The sequence below is a fragment of the Desmodus rotundus genome, chromosome 8 (assembly GCF_022682495.2).
Source record: "Desmodus rotundus isolate HL8 chromosome 8, HLdesRot8A.1, whole genome shotgun sequence".
NCBI lineage: Eukaryota > Metazoa > Chordata > Mammalia > Chiroptera > Phyllostomidae > Desmodus > Desmodus rotundus.
Genome location: NC_071394.1, coordinates 89,120,086 through 89,139,439, shown reverse-complemented (window position 1 = coordinate 89,139,439; position 19,354 = coordinate 89,120,086). Strand labels below are relative to the sequence as shown.

Sequence of the window (19,354 nt, the reverse complement as noted above, 5' to 3'; positions counted from 1 at the left end):
AAATGGGAACAGAACCCCCCGTTTCCCAGGGTTGTTAGGAGAGCAAAAGCAAATAGCTAAAACACACTTTAAAGAATTAAAAGTACAAAGCCAAAACTTCATGAGGATCCATTTCCTCCTCCATTAAGTGTGGACAGTGATGCTGCAACTATATATTATGCTGTGATAATATTATGAATAACAGATTAATTAAAGTGTCATTGTTCAAAAAATAGATCCCCAATTCTGCTATATGTGCCCAACAGGGTGCTTCCTGCTTCACCCCTTGAAGCCTCCAGGAATCCTCCCTACAGCCTGAGGCCAGCTTCATCACCCCACATACAGATGGGGCCTTGAGGGGACAACAGTAGCTGCCTCCTCTGCGTTCTGGACTTTCTTTGAGACCTCAGTGTGATAACACGTGAAAATCAATGCAAGTACAAACGGGTTGTGACATCGCAGGGTTTCAATAGGAGCAGTAGCATTAATGTGGAGTTAAGCCTGTGGCCTGTGTCTGTGTGCTTTCCTGGGCCAGCCCTTCCTTACCGGAGCAGAGGAAATGTTTGCAGTGTGGCCCTGTTGGGAACAGTGGGTGCAAGCCCTCAGTGTGGCTTCAGGGTCCCTGGCTGAAAGCAGGCATGACTGTTGACTCTGTGAAGCTCAACCAGCTGGAGCAGAGCATGCCACCGGGGCCCTGGAAGGCAGCCAGCATTCACCAGAAACGGCTCGCTCTTCACCAGACAATGAGTCCACTGTTAACTCGTGGGGCCTTGATTAATATTTGCAAAAGGAACAAAGTGGAAAATTCCACCTGTGTTGGTGGAGGTAGGGCCTGGGACAGGTCAACAACCCCAATTGCCTTTTCCTCCCAGTATGGATCTGGCAGATGTACAAAGGTCTGATAACAGTGACAGAACCTGAGCATCACTGCACTTGGGTCTAAAGGAATTTCCCTATTTGGATCATAGAGATATTTGTTTTTTATTGTTCTGCCTCCCCTGCCCTTAAATTTACACAGCACCTTTAAATCTTTCCACTTTCCTCCTCTCTCTCCAGAGTCACCCAACAGCCCTTGCCAGTCCAGCAGGGCTGATATCAAACCCATGTTATAGGTGAGGGTGACTTAGGCTCCAAGACACCAAGAGCCTCTCCCAAGGCTGCAGCTGGTGAGTGAGTAGCTCAGCCAGGGGACATGGAGCCGTGGGATCTCAACCCCCCAGCTGTCACATAAAGCCTGTCCTGGGTAGTCTGGCATCAGCGGCCATGGGTGCTGGACAGAGTGATCTTCCAGCTCCAGTAGAGGCCCTGGCCTTCACCCACTGGAGGAGGACAAGGGGCAAGCCCAATCCAGCTCTCCCAGACCGGCCTTTGAGGTGCTGGCCTTTGAGGAAAATATGCATTCACTCATCCGTTCAAGCATTTAACGAGAGCCTCCGAAATACCCAACATGAAGTCACACTGCACAGTGGCTTTTTCAGACACACACCCCTGGAAGAATTCACGACCAAAGCGGGAAGGTCAGAGTATCTCCAAAGGTCGCTTCCTTCTAAGACTTGAGTCACCTCATTTAGCCATTTTCAATACACTCTCATCTGTCCACTTTACAGAACAGGAAAATGAGGCTCTGGAATGGTAGTTACTTGCCCACGGTCACAGAGAGAGAGGAGGCTGAGACCTCCTGACCCGCTATGGCCCTGCCTCCAATTTATAAAGCCACAGCATTACTGAGCTTAGGCATTCAAACAAATGGTGTACCGTCCAGCAGGCCACTTCAGAGGCTGCACACTTAATCAACAAGCACCTTTCACAGAGAAACACTTTTTGGAATGACCTTCCGAGCAATGTGGAACCTCCTGAGAAGACAGGCAAGCACACCTGGTTTGCCCACGGAGAACACCAGGTGTGGTCGCAGGGCTCACCTCTTGACCCCCCCGCTCTATTCCTGTCTGTAGAGCTGGCCATGGGCATCATCCCCATCCAACAGAGGGCCAAGGCCAGAGTGGTGTCATATCTCTGGCCCACACCCCTCAAGCCTGGACCCAGGGCAGTGGATGGGGGTACTCGCTCAGTCTGTGTCTCTCGTCAATGCCCAGCACCCCTCCTTCCCAGCTTATCCACAAGCTCAGCAACCTCGACTCTATCCTCATGTCACCCTTTTTCTCTCCTTTGCCCACCAGCTTCTTCCCTGAAGAATCTCAGCTTCACCCTTTGTTAAAACAAAGCCACTCTCACCACACTCCCATATCCAAACCTACTTTCTTTCACCCCCCTCACCCCCTCTTGCTAAACCACACCTGATTGTCAATGACCTAAGCCAGGGGGGCCCCTCAGGCCGGATGCAGCCACTATGGAGCAGGGCCTCTGCAGGTCAGGAGGTCTCAGCCTCCTCTCTCTGTGATATCTGCCCCATCTGACCCCATGAATTGCCCCTGTACTCCCCATGCAGCCCCTCCTAGCCCTCACCTCCACAAAGCTCTCCTCCCCTAGGGCCCTATCCTCCTCTCCTCTCTACCATCCCCTATAAATGTCTGCCTCACATATCCTATCTCCAGGCTTCACCTCTGCATCCCTGGTTGTCTCCAAAGCCCTCATATGCAACAGTCCCACGTTCCCACAGAAGGGCCTGCTTTGGCACACAACTGAAAATCCAACACAGCTCGGAGCCTGGCCTGCAGCAGGGACTTAGCTATGTGAAGTAGTTTGGTTAGCAGCTACCTCCCTGCTGGTCTCAGAGGGGCTGGCACCCTACTGCCCTGCACAGCCAACCAGGCAGCCTTTCTAAAACTGAAAACTGACCATCACCTAAACCTCTGCTGTGGTTTCTTGGCACCATGGGACAAAGTTCATGATCAAGCTGGCAGAAGAGGCTGTTTCCATCTGTACTTCCACAGCAGGGCAGGCACACGTGCCCTTCACACACTCACTGCACTCACCTTCAGTCCAAGACAGCCCATGAGCCAACACCCATGTGTTGTTAACCTTTGCACCCAGTACTGGCACCCTGCAGGTGTTTGCTAAGAAGAAAGACAACTATTAGAGCCAGAGATGATCTTAGGAACCACAGGGCTGAAAGCTACTCAGAAAGATTGAGCAAGGGGTCCAGGATCACCCAGCCGTAGGCAAGGGTGAGGTAACGATCCCACCTGAACCTTTCTCTTTGGTCAAGAACCAGACCAATTCTCCAGAAACGTCAGGGTTCTCTAGAACCCCGTAACTATGCATGTCAGAGCCCCCAGCTGACCTTGAAGCTGGGCCTAGTCCATGCAGGCCCAAATCTGAATCTGACAGGCAGGCCAGGCCTGGCACACAGTAGGACTATAGCAGGAACAGTTGCTTGACTCTCACCTGATAAGTCAACCTCTCATCAGTTACATCCATAAGACCCACATCCCTCTCTAGGTCTTGGTCTCGTCATCTGTAGAAAGGAGCTAATTTGGCTTATAAGTTTAAGTGATCTTGACTAGTCAACCCCCCTTGTCCTTTGCAAACAGAGAGGGCTGAAGCAGCACAATTCCAAGCTCTGTGATCTGTGATCCACTGTTAGCCCAGCTGCAATTTGTTACCCTTCCCCCAGCCACACTGTCTTCCCCATCCAAGTACTAACCAGGCCTGACCCTGCTTAGCTTCCGAGATCAGACGACATTGAGCACGTTCAGAGTGGCCATAGACCACACTGTCTCTCAAAACCAACCAACCAAACAAAAAACAAACAACCCCCGTCCCCCAACTATGTCAGAATTACCAGAGAGGGCTTGTTAAATGCAGATGGAAGACTCTGAGCCACCTGTGGCAGTTGGTAGGCGTCTCTGAACCAGGGCCCAAAATTTGCACTTATGGCAACACTGAGAAATCCTGGGCACACTGAAACTGGAGAACCAAAATTCCAAACTAGACCAATCCTCTAGAAACGTCACCTGGAGCCCCACATATATGCATGCCAGAGCCCCCATGTGATCTTGAGGTTGGACCCACTCCATGCAGGCCCAAAGCTGAACCCAACAGGTGGGCCAGATCTGGCACATAGTAGGACCACAGCAAAAACAGCCTTGGGAGCCCCAAGTATTAGTGTCAGGCTTCATTTTGGGAAAATTTACATTTACTAGAAAAGCCTGGGATGGAATGGGGGAATTTCTGTTACCCTGAATAACATATAACTTAGTTCTTGCAAAAAACTAGCTCCGGGAAGAACTCAATAAGGCTGTGATTGCCCCTGTCCCACCCCTTTTGCTCTGGGGCGGGGGGCTCGCCCTTGCGTAAAGTGGTGCCCTAGTCTCAACTTCCAGCCTGGGCGCTCCGGGCTCACCAAACCTCTGGCCTGAGGCCGCGGGGGGCTGCGGCCAGGGCCCTGCCGGGCAGGGGCAGGGGCAGGGGCAGGGGCCGGTGCCCGGGCAGCAACGCTACGGGCCTGGTCGGCGGGGGGTCGGGGCGCGTACCCCGCTACTCACCCTGGGGCTGGGGCCGAGTGCTGGGACAGTGGACTGTGGCGGAGAGTGAGGAGCAGAGGCGGAGCAGGAGCGGGCGGCAGCAGCCTCGCCCTGCCCGGCTACACTTTAACTGTCCGCGCCGGCGCACCGCGCGCTCTCCAAGACCAGGAGAGGAACCGCGGGCGTCTCGGACTCTGTCAGCTCGGGGCGGAGACCGGAGAGCCTGGCTGGCAGCAGGCTCGCGCAGGCGGGGCGCGAATGCCACCGCGCACCTGGCTCGCTGCTGGCACGTGTGCACGGGGTTGACAAGCGCTACTGCTTGCTGCGGTGCTTGGCCGGCCAAGGGTCGCGAGCCCTTCGACCCGGGCCATCCCTCCGAATCTGGAGGACGAGGGCTCTTTCACGTTCCCCACCCGAGGAGGGGTTGGTGGTGCCAGGTTGGCGCTATGGGAGGCGGAGCCTGGAGGGGTGGCCCGGGGCGCCTGGATAAGAGCGCGGCGGGAGGCTGGCTGCGGCCCGAGCGGTTGGGGGCGGTGACCCTGCGATGTTGTTAGTGTTGCTGAGCTTGGTCGCGCTGTGTTGGGGTGCGGTGTTCTCGGAGCCGGTAAGACCCTGTCCGCGCCCCTTTCCCGCGTTTCCTGCCTTGGAGCCCTGACCCTGAAGGTGGCCGACCAGCCAGCTCATACCTACCTCTTTAAGACGTTCGCGGAGGGCGGTCTAGAGAGGGCAAGTCTGCCCCCGCGGCAGCCCGGCTTTGCCTTGTGCGGGCCAGTAGGCACCGGCTTCAGGCAGCATGAGTCAGGGGCATGGAAATCAGACCCAGATTCAAATGTCACCCTATATTCTTAATCCAGTCATTTATGCTCACTGAACCTTGGTGTCCTCATCTATAAAACAAAGGGTAATACCTAACTCACCAGAGTCTAGTGAGGAACAGGGAAGGCCTGCGAGACAGCAGCAAAGAGCCCAGTACTAGCAGGTGCTCGGTGGTGTTCTGCTGGGGGTCTTGAAGTCTGCCCACTTTTCGGAGCGCAAGAACTGCTTCTCCATTACCACTCACATTTTTTGTCCTGTTGATTCGTGTTGCACTGGGGTGTCTTGTCCCTGGAGCTGGTAAGTCCGGAACTCTCCTTCACCAGTTTTCTTCCCTCCCCGTGCCTTGAAGGGCTGAGGAAATCTGATTCACCATAGAAGAAAATGCTCATTGGCAAAACAGTATTTGAAATTATATCCCTACCTTTTTAGCATGGCATATAACATAAAAGCATGGTGGTTATTTGGTGATGGCTGTGGAAAGAGAAACCCCGTTTGTGTGCCCCAATGTCTTCAGCGAGGGTCCTTGCTGTGCCTCTGTCTCAGTTTGGCACCCCTGGGCCTTTCCCACTAGAGGAAGAATTCATTGCCTTTGCAGTAGTTGCTGTCAGGCCAACAGTTTGAACTCCAAAGTTTAGAGCTGTTGCTTTGCTTCTTCTTGCAACTTATATTACCAGCCTTTTGACAGAACTCAGCTCCCATTGTGGTGGCTTATATGTCTTTAAAAATGCCTCATGATATCCCTTGGATTTCGGCTTCAGAAAGACAAAGGTGAGTGACTGACAGTTTCTCATGAACCCAAATTACTCAAACCATCAAGTCTTGCCTGCTGTCTTACAAGGCGTTTTGGAAATGTTGAGGCTGAGAGGGACCGGCTTCCGGAGCTGGCTGGCACAACACACTGAGTCTTGTCACTAGCACTGGCTGCTGCCTAAGAGGTCCAATATTTTATTCCAAAAGCAAAGTATTGTATTATCTAGTTAAAAAACATGAGCAGTTAATTCCAAAAGATTTAGTACTGGCCCTCCTTGGGCACTGATGATACGCATTTTTTTAAAGTTCTTTTAAAAAGATAAAATGTGATCACAGTTGCTTTGTGATTTTATAAATAGCTCAGGTAAGTCAGTCTTTTGGTATTAGAAGAGGAATGTGTTAAAGAACCTGGGGAGAGTACCATGAAATGCATTTATGGCTTGCTTCTGTTCATCTTCTTAGTACAGACAGTCCTTAATCTGGGGGGAAAAACCCCCAAACCTCTAGATGGCCCTGAAAACCTACGGTTACACATTAGAGTGGAGGGGTTTTCATAATGGTCCAGAGTCATCCCCTCTGGTCTTGAAGTGAGGTGATAAGCAGGCTTAAGGACCTAGTATACTGATGGCCGATCTATGGTCCATCATAGCCTACATGGGGAGCTTAGTCTCCCCCAAACTGTGAAGTGGACTGGCTCAGTTTTTCTTTGAGCATTCATTACTTGTGTAGGCATTTAAAGAAAAAAGATGGTATTTCGACTAATTTGGCCTCTGGTTTGCTGACATTCAGCATGATACTTGGTTTCTGTCTCTCTTGCAGGCGATTCAGTGTGGCTCAGAAAATGGTAGGTGCACCAGGTAATGGGTATTTGGGGTTTTACATGGAAATCGAAAGCACAGTTGGACTTTTACAGGCCTGAAGCCATTGGAGACCAGGCTTAGGGTGAACCATTGCTTTGTTAGCTGATGCACATGAAGCCTTTCTCTGCCCAGGCAGAGCTCCCGGTGTTTCAGAGCAGCTGGCTTCCTTGCCAGTAAGACAGTAAAAGGGGCAGAGGCAGGGCAGGGATGGCTGCACAAGGCAGAAAGTGAAGGGTGCCACTCCTGGGAGGGAAGCGAAGTGCTGCGGGGAGGAGGTCACTTACACCCAGAAACAGTAAGCAAGTGTTTTAGAGGAGTGTTTGAGATCAGAGCATTTGAAGACGAGGTGGACTTCTGCCCAAGAAATGTAGGTGAGAAGGGTGAGCAGGGGGAGAGATGGTACTGGCAAAGTTTAGGAGGTAGGAAGTGGGAGTTGTGTGGGCCAGCTGGCTGGAGTCCAGGATGAGGCATGGGGAAGGCAGGACTGAGCCTAAAAACATGTCAAATGCACTAAACACATACATACATACGTACACACACACAGTCACCTGGAGTGGTCCCAAGTTCTCTGTAGGTTGGGGCCAGGAGGTTGAGTATCACCTCGGCTATAATTCAGTCAACACTGAGAAATGTCTGGCCTGCCTCAGCAGGAACGAAGACAGGTTGTGAATGAGGGTTGTGAATCAGAGTGGGTCACTTAGAAGAGATGTCATCGAATTGGGCCAGGGAGGGACATGTCATGGGAAGTCTCACCTTCTCCCAGGACCGTCTCCAGAGTGGATGGTCAACCACACTCTGACCCCAGGAGACTTGAGGGACCTTCGAGTGGAATCTGTTAAAACCAGTGTTGCAACGGAGGACTATTCAATTTTGATGAACATAAGCTGGATACTCCGGGCAGATGGTAAGTTTGCATCAATCAAAGTTAAGGCCTAAAGCAGAAATGTTCAGACTATAGGATTTATTAATTTTATTCCTAGACATATACCCAGAAGAATATATACATACATGCACCCAAAACCATGTGCTAGAATGTTCACAGTAGCATTATTCACAACAGGCAAAAGACAGAAAACACTCAAATTCCTGACTAGAATTGGAGGCACAGAGTGGAATCCAATACAGGAATGAGCACGAACAATCTATAATGATACACAATATGGAAGAAACTCTCATGTCCACGAAGCCAGATTCAAAAGAATTCCTAGTCATATCTGCATGTTTGCTTACAGTCCTGCATACGGTGTGATTCCATTAATTAAAGATGCAAAACAAGCAAAACTAAGCTAACCAGTTAGGAGTCAGTACAGTGGTTCCATTGGGGTGGGAGTGACTGCAAGGAAGCATAAAGGGCACTCCTGGGGTGTTTCTCAACCTGGGTACTGGCTGCATGAGTGTGCACACTCATTTGGTGGGACACTCCTGATCTGTGTACTTCTCTGTATGTAACGCTATGCCTCATGGAAGAAGACGGGGTAAGGCCAGAGAGGATTCCCCCAGGTGTAGGAGAAGCGCTGGCTTGGGGGGTGAACATGCAATGCAATATACAGATGATGTATTATAGAATTGTATACTTGAAACCTATATTATTTTATTAACCTACATTACCCCAATAAATTCAATGAAAATATACTTAAAAAAATGAAAGGCACTGGCTTAGATAGATGACTGTTCCCACTTCCCAGTGGCATTGGGGCAGTCCTGGCATTCCCTCAAGGCAGTCTATGTGTTCTTTTGACGAACAAATTCTGGGGGCCTGAAGCTCATGTCTGTGATTTCCACCTGCTAAATTCAGTTAAATTCCATCTGTTCAGGAATCCAGGAGTGCCAGGCACAGAGAGGTGAGTCAGCTACAGGCACAGTCAAGGGACAGTGTCAGGAATCCCGCAAGGAGCTGTGAGTGGATCGGGGCAGGGAGGAGAAGGAGAGGGCCCTGGTGAGCCCACTTACATTAGGTGATGCACTAAAGCTTTTGGCCCCATACCTAGCAGAGTGCGCCCTTGTATCTGTTAACCGTTGTTATAGACAAGGAGTAAACCCTGGAGAGCAGAGAACGGGAGAAAAGGCACTCCAGGAATAAGAATTGGCATGGATAAAAGTGTAGTCAGCACAGGCATGGTTTGGCGATGATGTTCGGGAGGGTTTTTACTTCTAAAGAAATCCAGAATAGTGCAGTGCTTGAGTCACCTTTGCAGGTAGCCTGTGAAATTCAGGCTCACCCGTGAGGAGGAACAAGCTTGGGCTTTGGAATCTGAATGCATATTCTGTACCTGCTAATACACCAGTACCTGTGACCACGGGGAGCTTTGTAAGCTCAGGCAAGTCTCCCTGAAATTCCCTAAGCCCCACTCACCACCCCTGCCACGATGAGCTGGGGGCAATAACGGTGCCTACCCTTCAGGGCTGTTGCATGAAATGAGATGAGGCGTGTATACTCTTAGCATCAAGCCAGCCACCTAGTAAGTGCTAAATAAACTCTCTTGTCTATCTCGTTAGCCAGCATCCGTTTGTTGAAGGCCACCAAGATCTGCGTGACAGGCAAAAACAACTTCCAGTCCTACAGCTGTGTGAGGTGCAATTACACAGAGGCCTTCCAGACTCAGACCAGACCCTCTGGTGGCAAAGTAAGCATTTTGAGGAACTTGGTTAATTGTCATTAAAGCTGGGAAGGCCTTTTGCTTGGGGATATGGATGATGTGCTACACACACAGGCTGGTGGGCAGCTACACCGTCAGCCTAGAGCATGACGCCTGGGTTCAAAGCCCGGTTTTGGACACTTCTCTGCTGTGAGCCTTGGGCAAGTCAGCGTCTCTTGGCCTCATTTTCCCCATCAGCAAAGTGAGGGGAGATGAACTTATACTATATCCTGGCTCTAAAATTTTACTCTTTGATTCTGTGAGTTACACTGAAGATTGTGTGGGGTCCATTCCCTAAGCAGACATTGACTAGAGACCTAGGTTACAGCAGTAGGTTGAAGAATAAAACTCTAAATGAAAAGGACAACACAAAACTATTATGTTTTTGCATCCCAGTGTTTCAGAAATTCAGGAGATCCTTGCTTTGCCTTTCAGTGGATGTTTTCCTACGTTGGCTTTCCTGTAGAGTTGAGCACACTCTACTTCATCGGAGCCCATAATATTCCCAATGCAAATATGAATGAAGACAGCCCCTTCTTGTCTGTGAATTTCACCTCACCAGGTAAATCCTCACTCTTCTGTCTTCCTGAGATGCTTGCTTTGGGTATGATGTTTGGTACAGAGAGGTCGGGGTACCCTGGACAAGGTGTTTGGCCTTGTCAAGTCTTGAAACATGGACACAGTAGTAACTGTACCTCCCGAGAGGGGAGAAGAGGTAAACTTAGGAAAAAGACCATTTCTGTGTGGCGGGTACTGTGCTGAGCACTTGACATGCATCATGTCACTTAAGCCTCTAACAACTCCAAGGTTGGGATAGCCCTGTTTTACAGGTGAGGAAACTTCTCAAGTAACTTGGCCTGGGGTACACACACAGTAAAAGAGAGGCTGATACTCAAACCCTGGTCCTTGTTGATCCATGCACTTTAGCCACTCTTTGTCATGGAAGCAAAACGTTTGTCCCAGTCTTGGCTTCCTAACGTGCTGTGTTGTTTGAGAGCATGCTCCTTGGTCTCTGAGGACATACAGTCGCCAGTAGGCTCGTTCCCCGAACTGTCGGTGAGAGGCAGCGAGTTGAATGTTGGGTTCTTTCTCTTGCTTTACAACATTCAGTCAGGTCTCTAGGGTCACACCTGCAATGTCACACACACTGCAGAGAGGATGAGACAGGGTCATGTGTGAAGGGTCCAGCATGGTGTCAGGCTTCAGCAGTTCCCACACCACCCCGGTCTGGGATGGGTCACCTGTTCTCTACCCCATGCCTGTTCCCTGTCTCAGGTGAACTTCCAAATAGGCAATTTCCAATCATTGTTCTTTGAGATTGTGATCCCGGATGTTCTTGTTGCCATACCATACTTTTTAAAAATATGTTTTTGTTTTGGAATAATTTTAGATTTATAGAAAAGTTGCCACGATAGTTCGAAGAGTTTCCATATACCCCTCACCCAGTTTCCCTTATCATCAACATCTCATATTGCCATGGGACATTTGTCACGACTAGGAAATGAACATTTGTACATTTCTTTTAACTATGCTCCAGACTTTATTTGGATTTCACCTGCTGATCCATTAATGTCCTCTTTTTGTCCCAGTTGCATTTCACCTGTTGTGTCTCCTTAGTCTCCCCGGTCTGTGATAGCTTTTGTCTGTCTTTGTTCTTCATGACCTTGATAGTCTTGGGGAGCACTGGCCAGGCATCCTGTGGAACATCCCCTAGTCTGAGTACACTGCAGGGGTGAGGCACCCTTCCCATGGCATCCTATCAGGGCACGTGGCATCCACGCATCGTGGGTGGTGTTGACTTTCATCACTTGGTAAAGTGGCATCTGGCAGGCTTCCACATGTGATCGACTGTTTTTCCCCTTCCCAATCTAGTTTTTAGAAACAGGTCACTAAGTCTACCACCCTAGGGTGGGAGTGTGGGGTGGATTAAGCTCCACCTCCTAGAAGGGGCCATATTCACACATATTACCAAACCTCACTTTAAAGAACGGTTTGAATCTTCTCCTGGGGATCATAGATCCTATTGTGATAAAGACTATATTGAAATTAGTCTCTGGTTACCACATCATGGGTAGATAATCTTCTGTTTAGCAGTAAAATGTTAGTGTCCTATTTAAATCTGCAATCTGACCTCACATCTTGAATGTTCTGGCAGTTCATACGGGTGTGGTAAGCATATATGTGTGTGTACTTGTTGGCAAGGGGTGGAGCAGAGATATCTTTTCTAAAATGTAAAAACTGTCATTCAAATTTCCAGGCTGCCTAGACCATGTAATGAAATACAAAAAAAAGTGCATCGAGGCAGGTAAGTAAATACAGCATTTGCTGTTGTTATTTGAAGAAACTCATAACTTGAGCCAGCACAACTCAACCCATCTTCCATGAAGAAACTGAGGTTGAGTTTCTCTGCCCACTGAATCAAGCATCCAGTCTGTCCAGGGAAGGACAGACCCTCAGTGGGGTTTGATAGTGAGCAACACTCACAGAAACATGCCCCACCCCAGTGGCTGAACCAGCACTTTAGCTCAAGCTGCATCGATAGTGGTGTCGATCGAAGGCTGTCCCTGATTGGAGGGGCGATCCATAAGTCCTTCCACCTGCTCATACACCGGTACCACTGACCTGTGGCTATGGGCACCCTGAGAACCTGCTGTTTGGATGAACAAACATTCAAGGTGGTAGTGTTAGCGGAAGTAATGAACCAACAGCATGTTCTCAACCTGTGTCCTCACAGGGGTCATCTCTTGCATGCTAGGCTACTAGAACCTGCCCCCACTCTTTGCATTTTGAAATCAGACCCTTCAGGGCAAACTGTCCCAGGTATCGAATTTCCAAGAATTGTACAAGGACTTGCGTAAATTTCTGGGTAATACAGTCTTAGAATGCTGAGGAAGTTAGAGGCATTTGGGGGGATTAGTCCCCATCTTTTACGCACCCCCATCCCACAAGGTATCCCTGTGCACCCTGTCAGACTGAGCTACACACGGTCGCCTTGTTGGCAGACTTGAGCACTGTGCCGAGAGGGTGGAGTAGGGAGGGCAATAGTGATGTGAAGAGGTCTGGGGGCCTTCAGTCAGTCCTAGAGCTGCTCCCAAAGGCCACCTGAGCTAGGACCTGAAATGGTCTCCTAGATAGGGAACATAATGCATGCTATTATACATTACCTTCCTGGAAATTAACCTAGTGCTGATTTGCAAGTCTCATGAGTGAAACAACTGGCTTTTTCTCATAGAGTCGGGAATCCTATGAGGCATTTCCTTATTTCTTCATCCCCAGGAAAGCTGGCAGAGTGGTTCGAAGGATGAAGCCCCTAGAACCCCAGGATGTTCTAGTAGTTGTAGTCCTGAGCCTGAATCCATTTGTTCTATAATCGTAGACAAGTTCCTAGTGCATGGCTTGTCCTCCCCATCCTGGAAAGGAGAAAACACTGATCCCAGCCCTTAAGTCAAAATGGACATCGAGAACAGAAGTGAACAGCAGAACCCAATCTGTACTGCCCACCATCCTTGGCCTGGGGAAGCGGAGCAGTGACTTGGGGTCCTTAAACTTTCATGGGCAGCAGCTACTTTGAAATTCTGGGAGCGATGACAAATAAAAAGTGCAGTGTGTAGTGCAGCCCGTATCTCTTGGATGTGTGCCTGGGACTTGTATTTGTTTTTGTCAAGCCCTTTGGAGAACTTAGATGAAGGAAGAGTTTGCAACTTCATCTATGTGATTCGATTCTCTCTTTACAGGAAGTCTCTGGGATCCAAACATCACCGCTTGTAAGAAGGACGAGAAGACAGTAGAAGTCAATTTTACAACTAGTCCCCTTGGAAACAAATACATGGCTGTTATCCAAAATAACTTTTCAACTGCGACTTCTTTGCTGGAGGTACTCTTTCATTTCCTTAACACTACCCCATCCTCAACCTCCAGCTTCCCTTGCTTTGCTGAAGAAAAACATGTGCACTCCAGGATTCCCCGGAAAGGCTCTCCTTTAAGAGACCATAGGCAGAACTGTCCACTGTCCAAATGTGCTGGGTGATTTTGATTAATTCTACAGAGAAAAACAAGTCCCTGAGGGCATCACTGGAAATGTCCCTGTGAATCTAAGTTGAACACAGGTAGAGGGTCAGAAGTATGAAATGAATCTGCATTCATAGAGTCTAATGAATTGAAAGTCATTCTGGGAAGAGTGGTTTATTCACTGGCAGTTATTGATCTACTCACTCACATGGCTCCTAACTATTGATTTTGTCTCAGTTATCGGCACGGAGCAAACTAACTCGAACTTCTGTCATGGTTCCAGTGACTGAGGACAGTGAAGGTGCTGTGGTCCAGGTATAGTTCAGTGAGGAGCTTTGGGGAGGGGAAGACTGATTTCTACACCATTAATTGCTTTTGATGAGTCCTTTCAAAACTGGAATAGGTGAATTCTCGCCTGTTCATTTCTGCCAACAGTCTTACATTAAATGATGTTAATGGGCAATCCTTGTCTTGGTTTTTACAGTGGTGAGGTCAGGCAGCTGACCTTACAGTTGTGGTATCTTATGCTTTTATTAGTGGCTGTTGACTTTCCAAAATGCTTTTATTTCCATTTTCTGTCACAAAGTCCGTGAGTAATTCTAAGACAGGAGTACCATTTTATTTTCCCAAGCTACAGTTCTAACTGTAAAATGAAGTAACAAACCATGTGAAATGTGAAGGCTTGGTTTCCTGATTAGCGTGTGACTGTTGAAGGGCAACTGCCTGTCCTCACAGGGCCTTGGTTTACTCAGATGGGAAATAGGAAATTGAGCCCTGGCTGGCGTGGCTCAGTTGGTTGGAGCATCACCCCATAACTGAAAGGTTGTAGGTTCAATCCCTGATCCGGGTGCGTATGGGAGGGAACCAATCGATGCTTCTCTCTTACACTGATGTTTCTCTCTCCCCCTTCCTCTCTCTCTAAAAGCAATGAAAAAAACAATGTCCTTGGGTGAGGATTAAGAAACGAAAATAGAAGTTAGACTAGCAGATGCTCTCTGGTCCCATTCAAATCTGAGTTTATGATGTAGGCCATGGAGGGTCTCGGTGAGATACAGCCTCACCCAAGATATAAGGAGCTTTTCCTTTCCATTCCTTGGAACATAAAGGCAGAACCTTGCCGTGCCAGATACCTGTCTGCACCCTCCTCCAGGGAATCAGCCTTTCCTAGTCCCAGGGCACTTCCATGTCATAGAGCATGACTTAATGGGAGCTCTACTGCTGTTTGTTCTTCTGAGGAAATATTTGTGTGTATCTAGTGTAACTTAACATGTTTAGATATGGAAACTGACATGTTAGCTACATTTATTTTAGGTTCAGACACCAGGAAACTTAGAAGGTGCTTCAGTCTTGGGACACTGGTTCCGACTTGAGGGCTTTATCACTGAACTGTGGCCAAGGTGGAAAAAAAAAAAAGGTCCTATTACAAGAGGGAGGGGCAGGGTTGAAACCAGGAAAAAAAGGGAAGAGAAGTTTCGGTGGAAGTAGGAATAATGCTGAGATTTTGTTCAGAAGTGTGGTGGGAACTTTCTGATCCTCTTGTTTTCCCTCAGTTGGTTCCGTATTTCCACACTTGTGGCTACGACTGCATCCGCCGCAAAGGAACTGTTGTGCTTTGCCCACAGACAGGTGGCTCCTTCCCTCTGGATGAGAGTGAGTGCCCAGTCACTGTCACAGGATGAGCAAAGAGGTTCAGGGCCTGAAGGGCCAGCTGTCACCACCGCCCCATTCAATATATGACAGGGTGTATGGGGGCGTGTGACAGAGTCCCTGCCTGTGTGTGCTGAACTGGGGTGTAGGCAAAGATGTCGGAGCTGAGTAAGATGAAGCTTTATTTATAAAATTGCCTTGCGATCCTTTACAAAGCAGAATATACACAAGGGGAAAAAATAAACAGTGCAGAATGGATGTTTAGAGCCACTAGAATCTGCTTAAAAAAAGTCAAGAGCATAAAAGGACTAAGTTTATAAAGGAACGTGCACTTCACTGCATTTTTCGAATCTTATCAGTCTGAGTAGCCCAGGCCGAGCTGTTGCTATAAGTTGATGGGATCACATGGCCAACATTTGGGTAACAAATTAGTATGCTGGCACCGAAAGACACGTCTCACTGGTGCCTGAGAGCAGCATGTTCTGGAAAATGTGTCTCTGGGTTTAGAGATGTTAGTACTTCCACTTACGGATGGACAAATAAAATGTTCTGGAATTAGCCCAGGGATGGGGCCAAAACTTGGAAGGTGTTATTTTTAGAAACTCAAACCAACCAACTAACAACAATCCAGGTGCCTAACAGTCCTGACTCTGTGTGGGCGGTGTCCCTGGGTCCCTGAGCACGCCTGTGTGCCAGAGCTTACCTGATCCTTGACATTCTGTGAGGGGGTGGCTTTATCCCCCACATTTCCTGTCTTACAAAACAGCCTTTAAAAATGCATGTATGTGTACTACACATTAAGTAATTGCGCCCAGAATAAAGTTAATTCGTCAAAGAACAAAAAAACAAAATGTAAACTCTAGTTACATTAGTATAAGTATGGGGTAAGAAACCAAAGTGATTTTAGAGGACTATTCTTAATCTCCTCCCATATCCCAAGAATATAATAATAGGTCTGGACACTAGAAAAACACACCATTCTTCAGACCCCTTAGAGACCTATTGGCCCTCGTTTTTAAAGGGGTCTAAACTTCTGCAAAAAGAGCAAAAATCTTAGTTTCCAAGTAGGAGGTAATTTGGTTTTGTTTTGCTGAAGGTGAGTAAGCTTTGTTTTCTCCAGGCAAACGCGTGCTGAGTGGCTGGCTCCCTCTCCTCCTCCTGGCTCTGCTGGTGGCCACGTGGGTGCTGGCAGCTGGGATCTATCTAACGTGGAGACGCGGTAAGGGTGATGCCATGCATCGCAGAAACCTGTTTTTGAAGGAGATCCCTCCAGAGGCAATCACGTTTTGGCATTGAACAGGAGTCAGATAGCATTTATTTAATGCCTTAGAGATCTTCTGAAAAGACATATACTGACTGGATCACATTTGCTAAGTAAGGTAAAGCAGGGATCGGGACCTCCAGATCTGGTGGCAGCATCTGTTTCATTTTTGCCACTGAGGGATCGACAGGTACTGAAATGGGCAGATAGCTAACAAGGAATGGCAGTGAATCTGTGACAGGTACTCTCTGCTAGTTCCTACTTTTTAAAAAATAATTCTTATAAGGCATAACACCACCAGTTACTGGGTTTCATATAATCTAAGGGTCCTGCCAACATTAAAACACTGAGGACTGACTACAGAAGCCAGAGTCTGTAGATAGCTGACTAGAGGGTGGCACCCCGAAAGCCTCTGCTTCTCCCCCTCTCCACGGGGACAAAAGGAAATAAAAATGCAGACTGCGAGTCTCTGTGATGGTGTAGATAGACCAAGATTAACCTCATGACCTAGACTAAGAAAGCCATGTGGAACTTTCACCTCGGGAATACTGGCACTTAGAAGATGTCGTGTGGTCTGCCATTAGTAATAGTACTTTCAAAGGTAGCGTCTGTTCACTAGCACACACAGGGCACCATTCCAGTTAAGTTCCAGAAATGGGGCACCACTGAACCTTATGGAATGATGAAGAAACTCTACCACCTGCAGGTAGAAAACAGAACTACTGAGTTGACCCAACTCCAAACACAAAGGGCAGTGGTCAGGTTGTTCCTGTTTACATACCTATGGTACTAAAAACAGTCAAGTTACAACAACCCACCTAAAACAGAGTACCTTAAATGGGAACAATTCCTATTAATTTACCTGCAAAGGTATGGCTTGATTAGGAGAACTGATTTAGTGGCCAGAACTTAGAAAATACAGCTTTTACATCTTTACAGTGAAAGGCTGCCATTTGCTGTTCATAGGTGACAAATGCTTTTCTCCCTCCACAGAGAGGATCAGGACTTCCTTCCCTACCACTGCGCTACTGCCCCTCATTAAGGTTCTTGTGGTTTACCCATCTGAAGTATGTTTCCATCACACGGTTTGTTACTTCACTGAATTTCTTCAAAATCATTGCCGAAGTGAGGTTATCCTTGACAAGTGGCAGAAAAAGAAAATAGCCGAGATGGGTCCCGTGCAGTGGCTTACCACTCAGAAGCAAGCAGCAGATAAAATCATTTTCCTTCTTTCCAATGATGTCAACACCATATGTGATGGTACCTGTGGCAAGAGCGAGGGCAGCCCCCATGAGAACTCCCAAGACCTGTTCCCCCTGGCCTTTAACCTCTTCTGCAGCGATTTGAGAAGCCAGACTCTTGTGCACAAATACATGGTGGTCTATTTTAGAGAGGCTGATACCAAAGACAATTACAACGCCCTCAACATCTGCCCCAAGTACCGCCTCATGAAGGAAGCTACCACTTTCTGCTCAGAACTTCTCCATGCTGAGCAGCACGTGTCCGCGCGGAAAAGGTTGCCAGCCTGCCACAACAGCTGCTCCTTTGTGTAGCCCACCCATGAGAAAGGAGAACTCGAAGGCTTCCGACCCCTCCAATTAGAAAAAGCTTCTGTGACGATTACAAAGTTTACTGCATGGGCGACTTGCAGGGAGGATTTTATGTATATACCTGAGTTAGCAAAAGGAATAGGGAGGACTCATAACAAGACACATGCCTTAGCCTAGTAATTAAATTTTTATGTTAAGACTTACAAATATTACTAATGTAGTATTAACTAAAGAATGGAAATGAAATTTATAGTTATAAAGCTAAATTACTTTCATAACTAAAAATCAAGAAGAGTTATAATGTAAATAGTTAAAACTGTAACCGTCCTGACAATGCAGCGAGACAGCACCTTCCGGCTGATGTCTGGTCTCGAACTGTCCCTGCCCTGTCCTGGAGGCAGAATTGTTCACCTCTGCAACAATACAAGTGCAGTGAATGCTACATTTCATAATCCCTTGTTAATTCACCCAATGATTTCTTAGGTGAAAACCCTGTTACACACGTCTTTATTTTTAATACAAAAATGTAACCCATCTTTACTCATCACATGACCTAGTATATGTGTAACCACTTGTATTATTTGGTATTTTCCTAAGACCATCCCTCTCTGAACGAGGTTAGTGTCCTATTTGCTTCTTGTACAGGTAACTCGAACATGAACACCAATACACGTGCAGACCTGTCGTCTACTTCTGCCCAGTCACCTATTAGAGGTCATTGTCATAGTTCAGAGTTTTTTGGTTATTACGTTAACTTTTTGTGTTTAGAACAAAAGTAATTCCTATTATGTTGGAAGAGAGCTCTCTTGAAGTAATTAATCTTATAAATGAGTCATTATAATGGCTTAAATAAAAAAAAAACTATCACAGACTTATAGAACACAAGAGTTATGTGGTATTTTGAGCCTTCCAAGTTTTTTATTTTCCTAAAAGCACCTTTTTCTTATTTTAGGTCACCAAAAGGTTATATATATTAACACATGTGTTTTTCTAAGAATGCCTGTCTTTTCACACAGTGCAATACTGAATCTGCTCTAGAAAGTGGACCGGTTTCAGGCAGATGACTGCTAAAATGTATTTGTGGATTATTTTTAAAGGGCCATGCCCCTCCTAATACATGTCCTAAGGATAAAATAAAAGCCAAAATAAATAAGCATAGAATGAAACCTCACCGTGTCCAGCTTTACCAGCAGATACTTAGCAATTACTCAGGTAATATGTTTAATGTGGTAAAGGTCACACATTTGTCAAGATCAGTCTTCACGGTGCTTAAGAGTGCTGGGGATAGAAGATGGACATGGTGTATATCAAAACTTAGGCCAGAAGCCACTTCCTCTGAATCAGTATCTACCATTACATGGAAACTATTAAAAACAGAAATACATGATGATTTTGGAACTAGGTAGCCAATACTAAAATGTGT

General features: G+C 47.4%; 2 protein-coding genes across 5 annotated transcripts in view; one reads left to right on the top strand and one right to left on the bottom strand.

Annotated features, from left to right (window-relative positions):
• CHDH (choline dehydrogenase) overlaps positions 1 to 4,575 on the bottom strand; it is a 33,241-nt gene extending 28,666 nt beyond the window's left edge. Inside the window, exon 1 of the mRNA XM_024556518.3 lies at positions 4,425 to 4,575. The gene's annotated coding sequence lies outside the window, so the exon portion shown is untranslated. The remainder of the gene's footprint in view (positions 1 to 4,424) is intronic.
• A 217-nt stretch (positions 4,576 to 4,792) lies between these two features.
• On the top strand, positions 4,793 to 19,345 carry IL17RB (interleukin 17 receptor B). 4 transcript variants are annotated; one of them, XM_045192206.3, is made up of 12 exons: positions 4,793 to 4,840; positions 5,258 to 5,516; positions 6,789 to 6,813; positions 7,593 to 7,733; positions 9,326 to 9,453; positions 9,901 to 10,027; positions 11,723 to 11,770; positions 13,200 to 13,339; positions 13,711 to 13,788; positions 15,024 to 15,123; positions 16,241 to 16,339; positions 17,375 to 19,345. In XM_045192206.3, the coding sequence occupies exons 4-12, from the start codon at positions 7,610 to 7,612 to the stop codon at positions 17,932 to 17,934; spliced, it is 1,404 nt and encodes a 467-aa protein (XP_045048141.2). In that variant the 5' UTR covers positions 4,793 to 4,840; positions 5,258 to 5,516; positions 6,789 to 6,813; positions 7,593 to 7,609; the 3' UTR covers positions 17,935 to 19,345. The 4 variants fall into 4 exon arrangements, with proteins under 4 accessions (XP_045048141.2, XP_024412149.3, XP_053786150.1 ...); XM_024556381.4 differs by lacking the exon at positions 5,258 to 5,516 and having other exon boundaries at positions 4,824 to 5,007; XM_053930175.2 differs by lacking the exon at positions 4,793 to 4,840 and having other exon boundaries at positions 5,020 to 5,516.
• Positions 19,346 to 19,354: the final 9 nt, after the last annotated feature.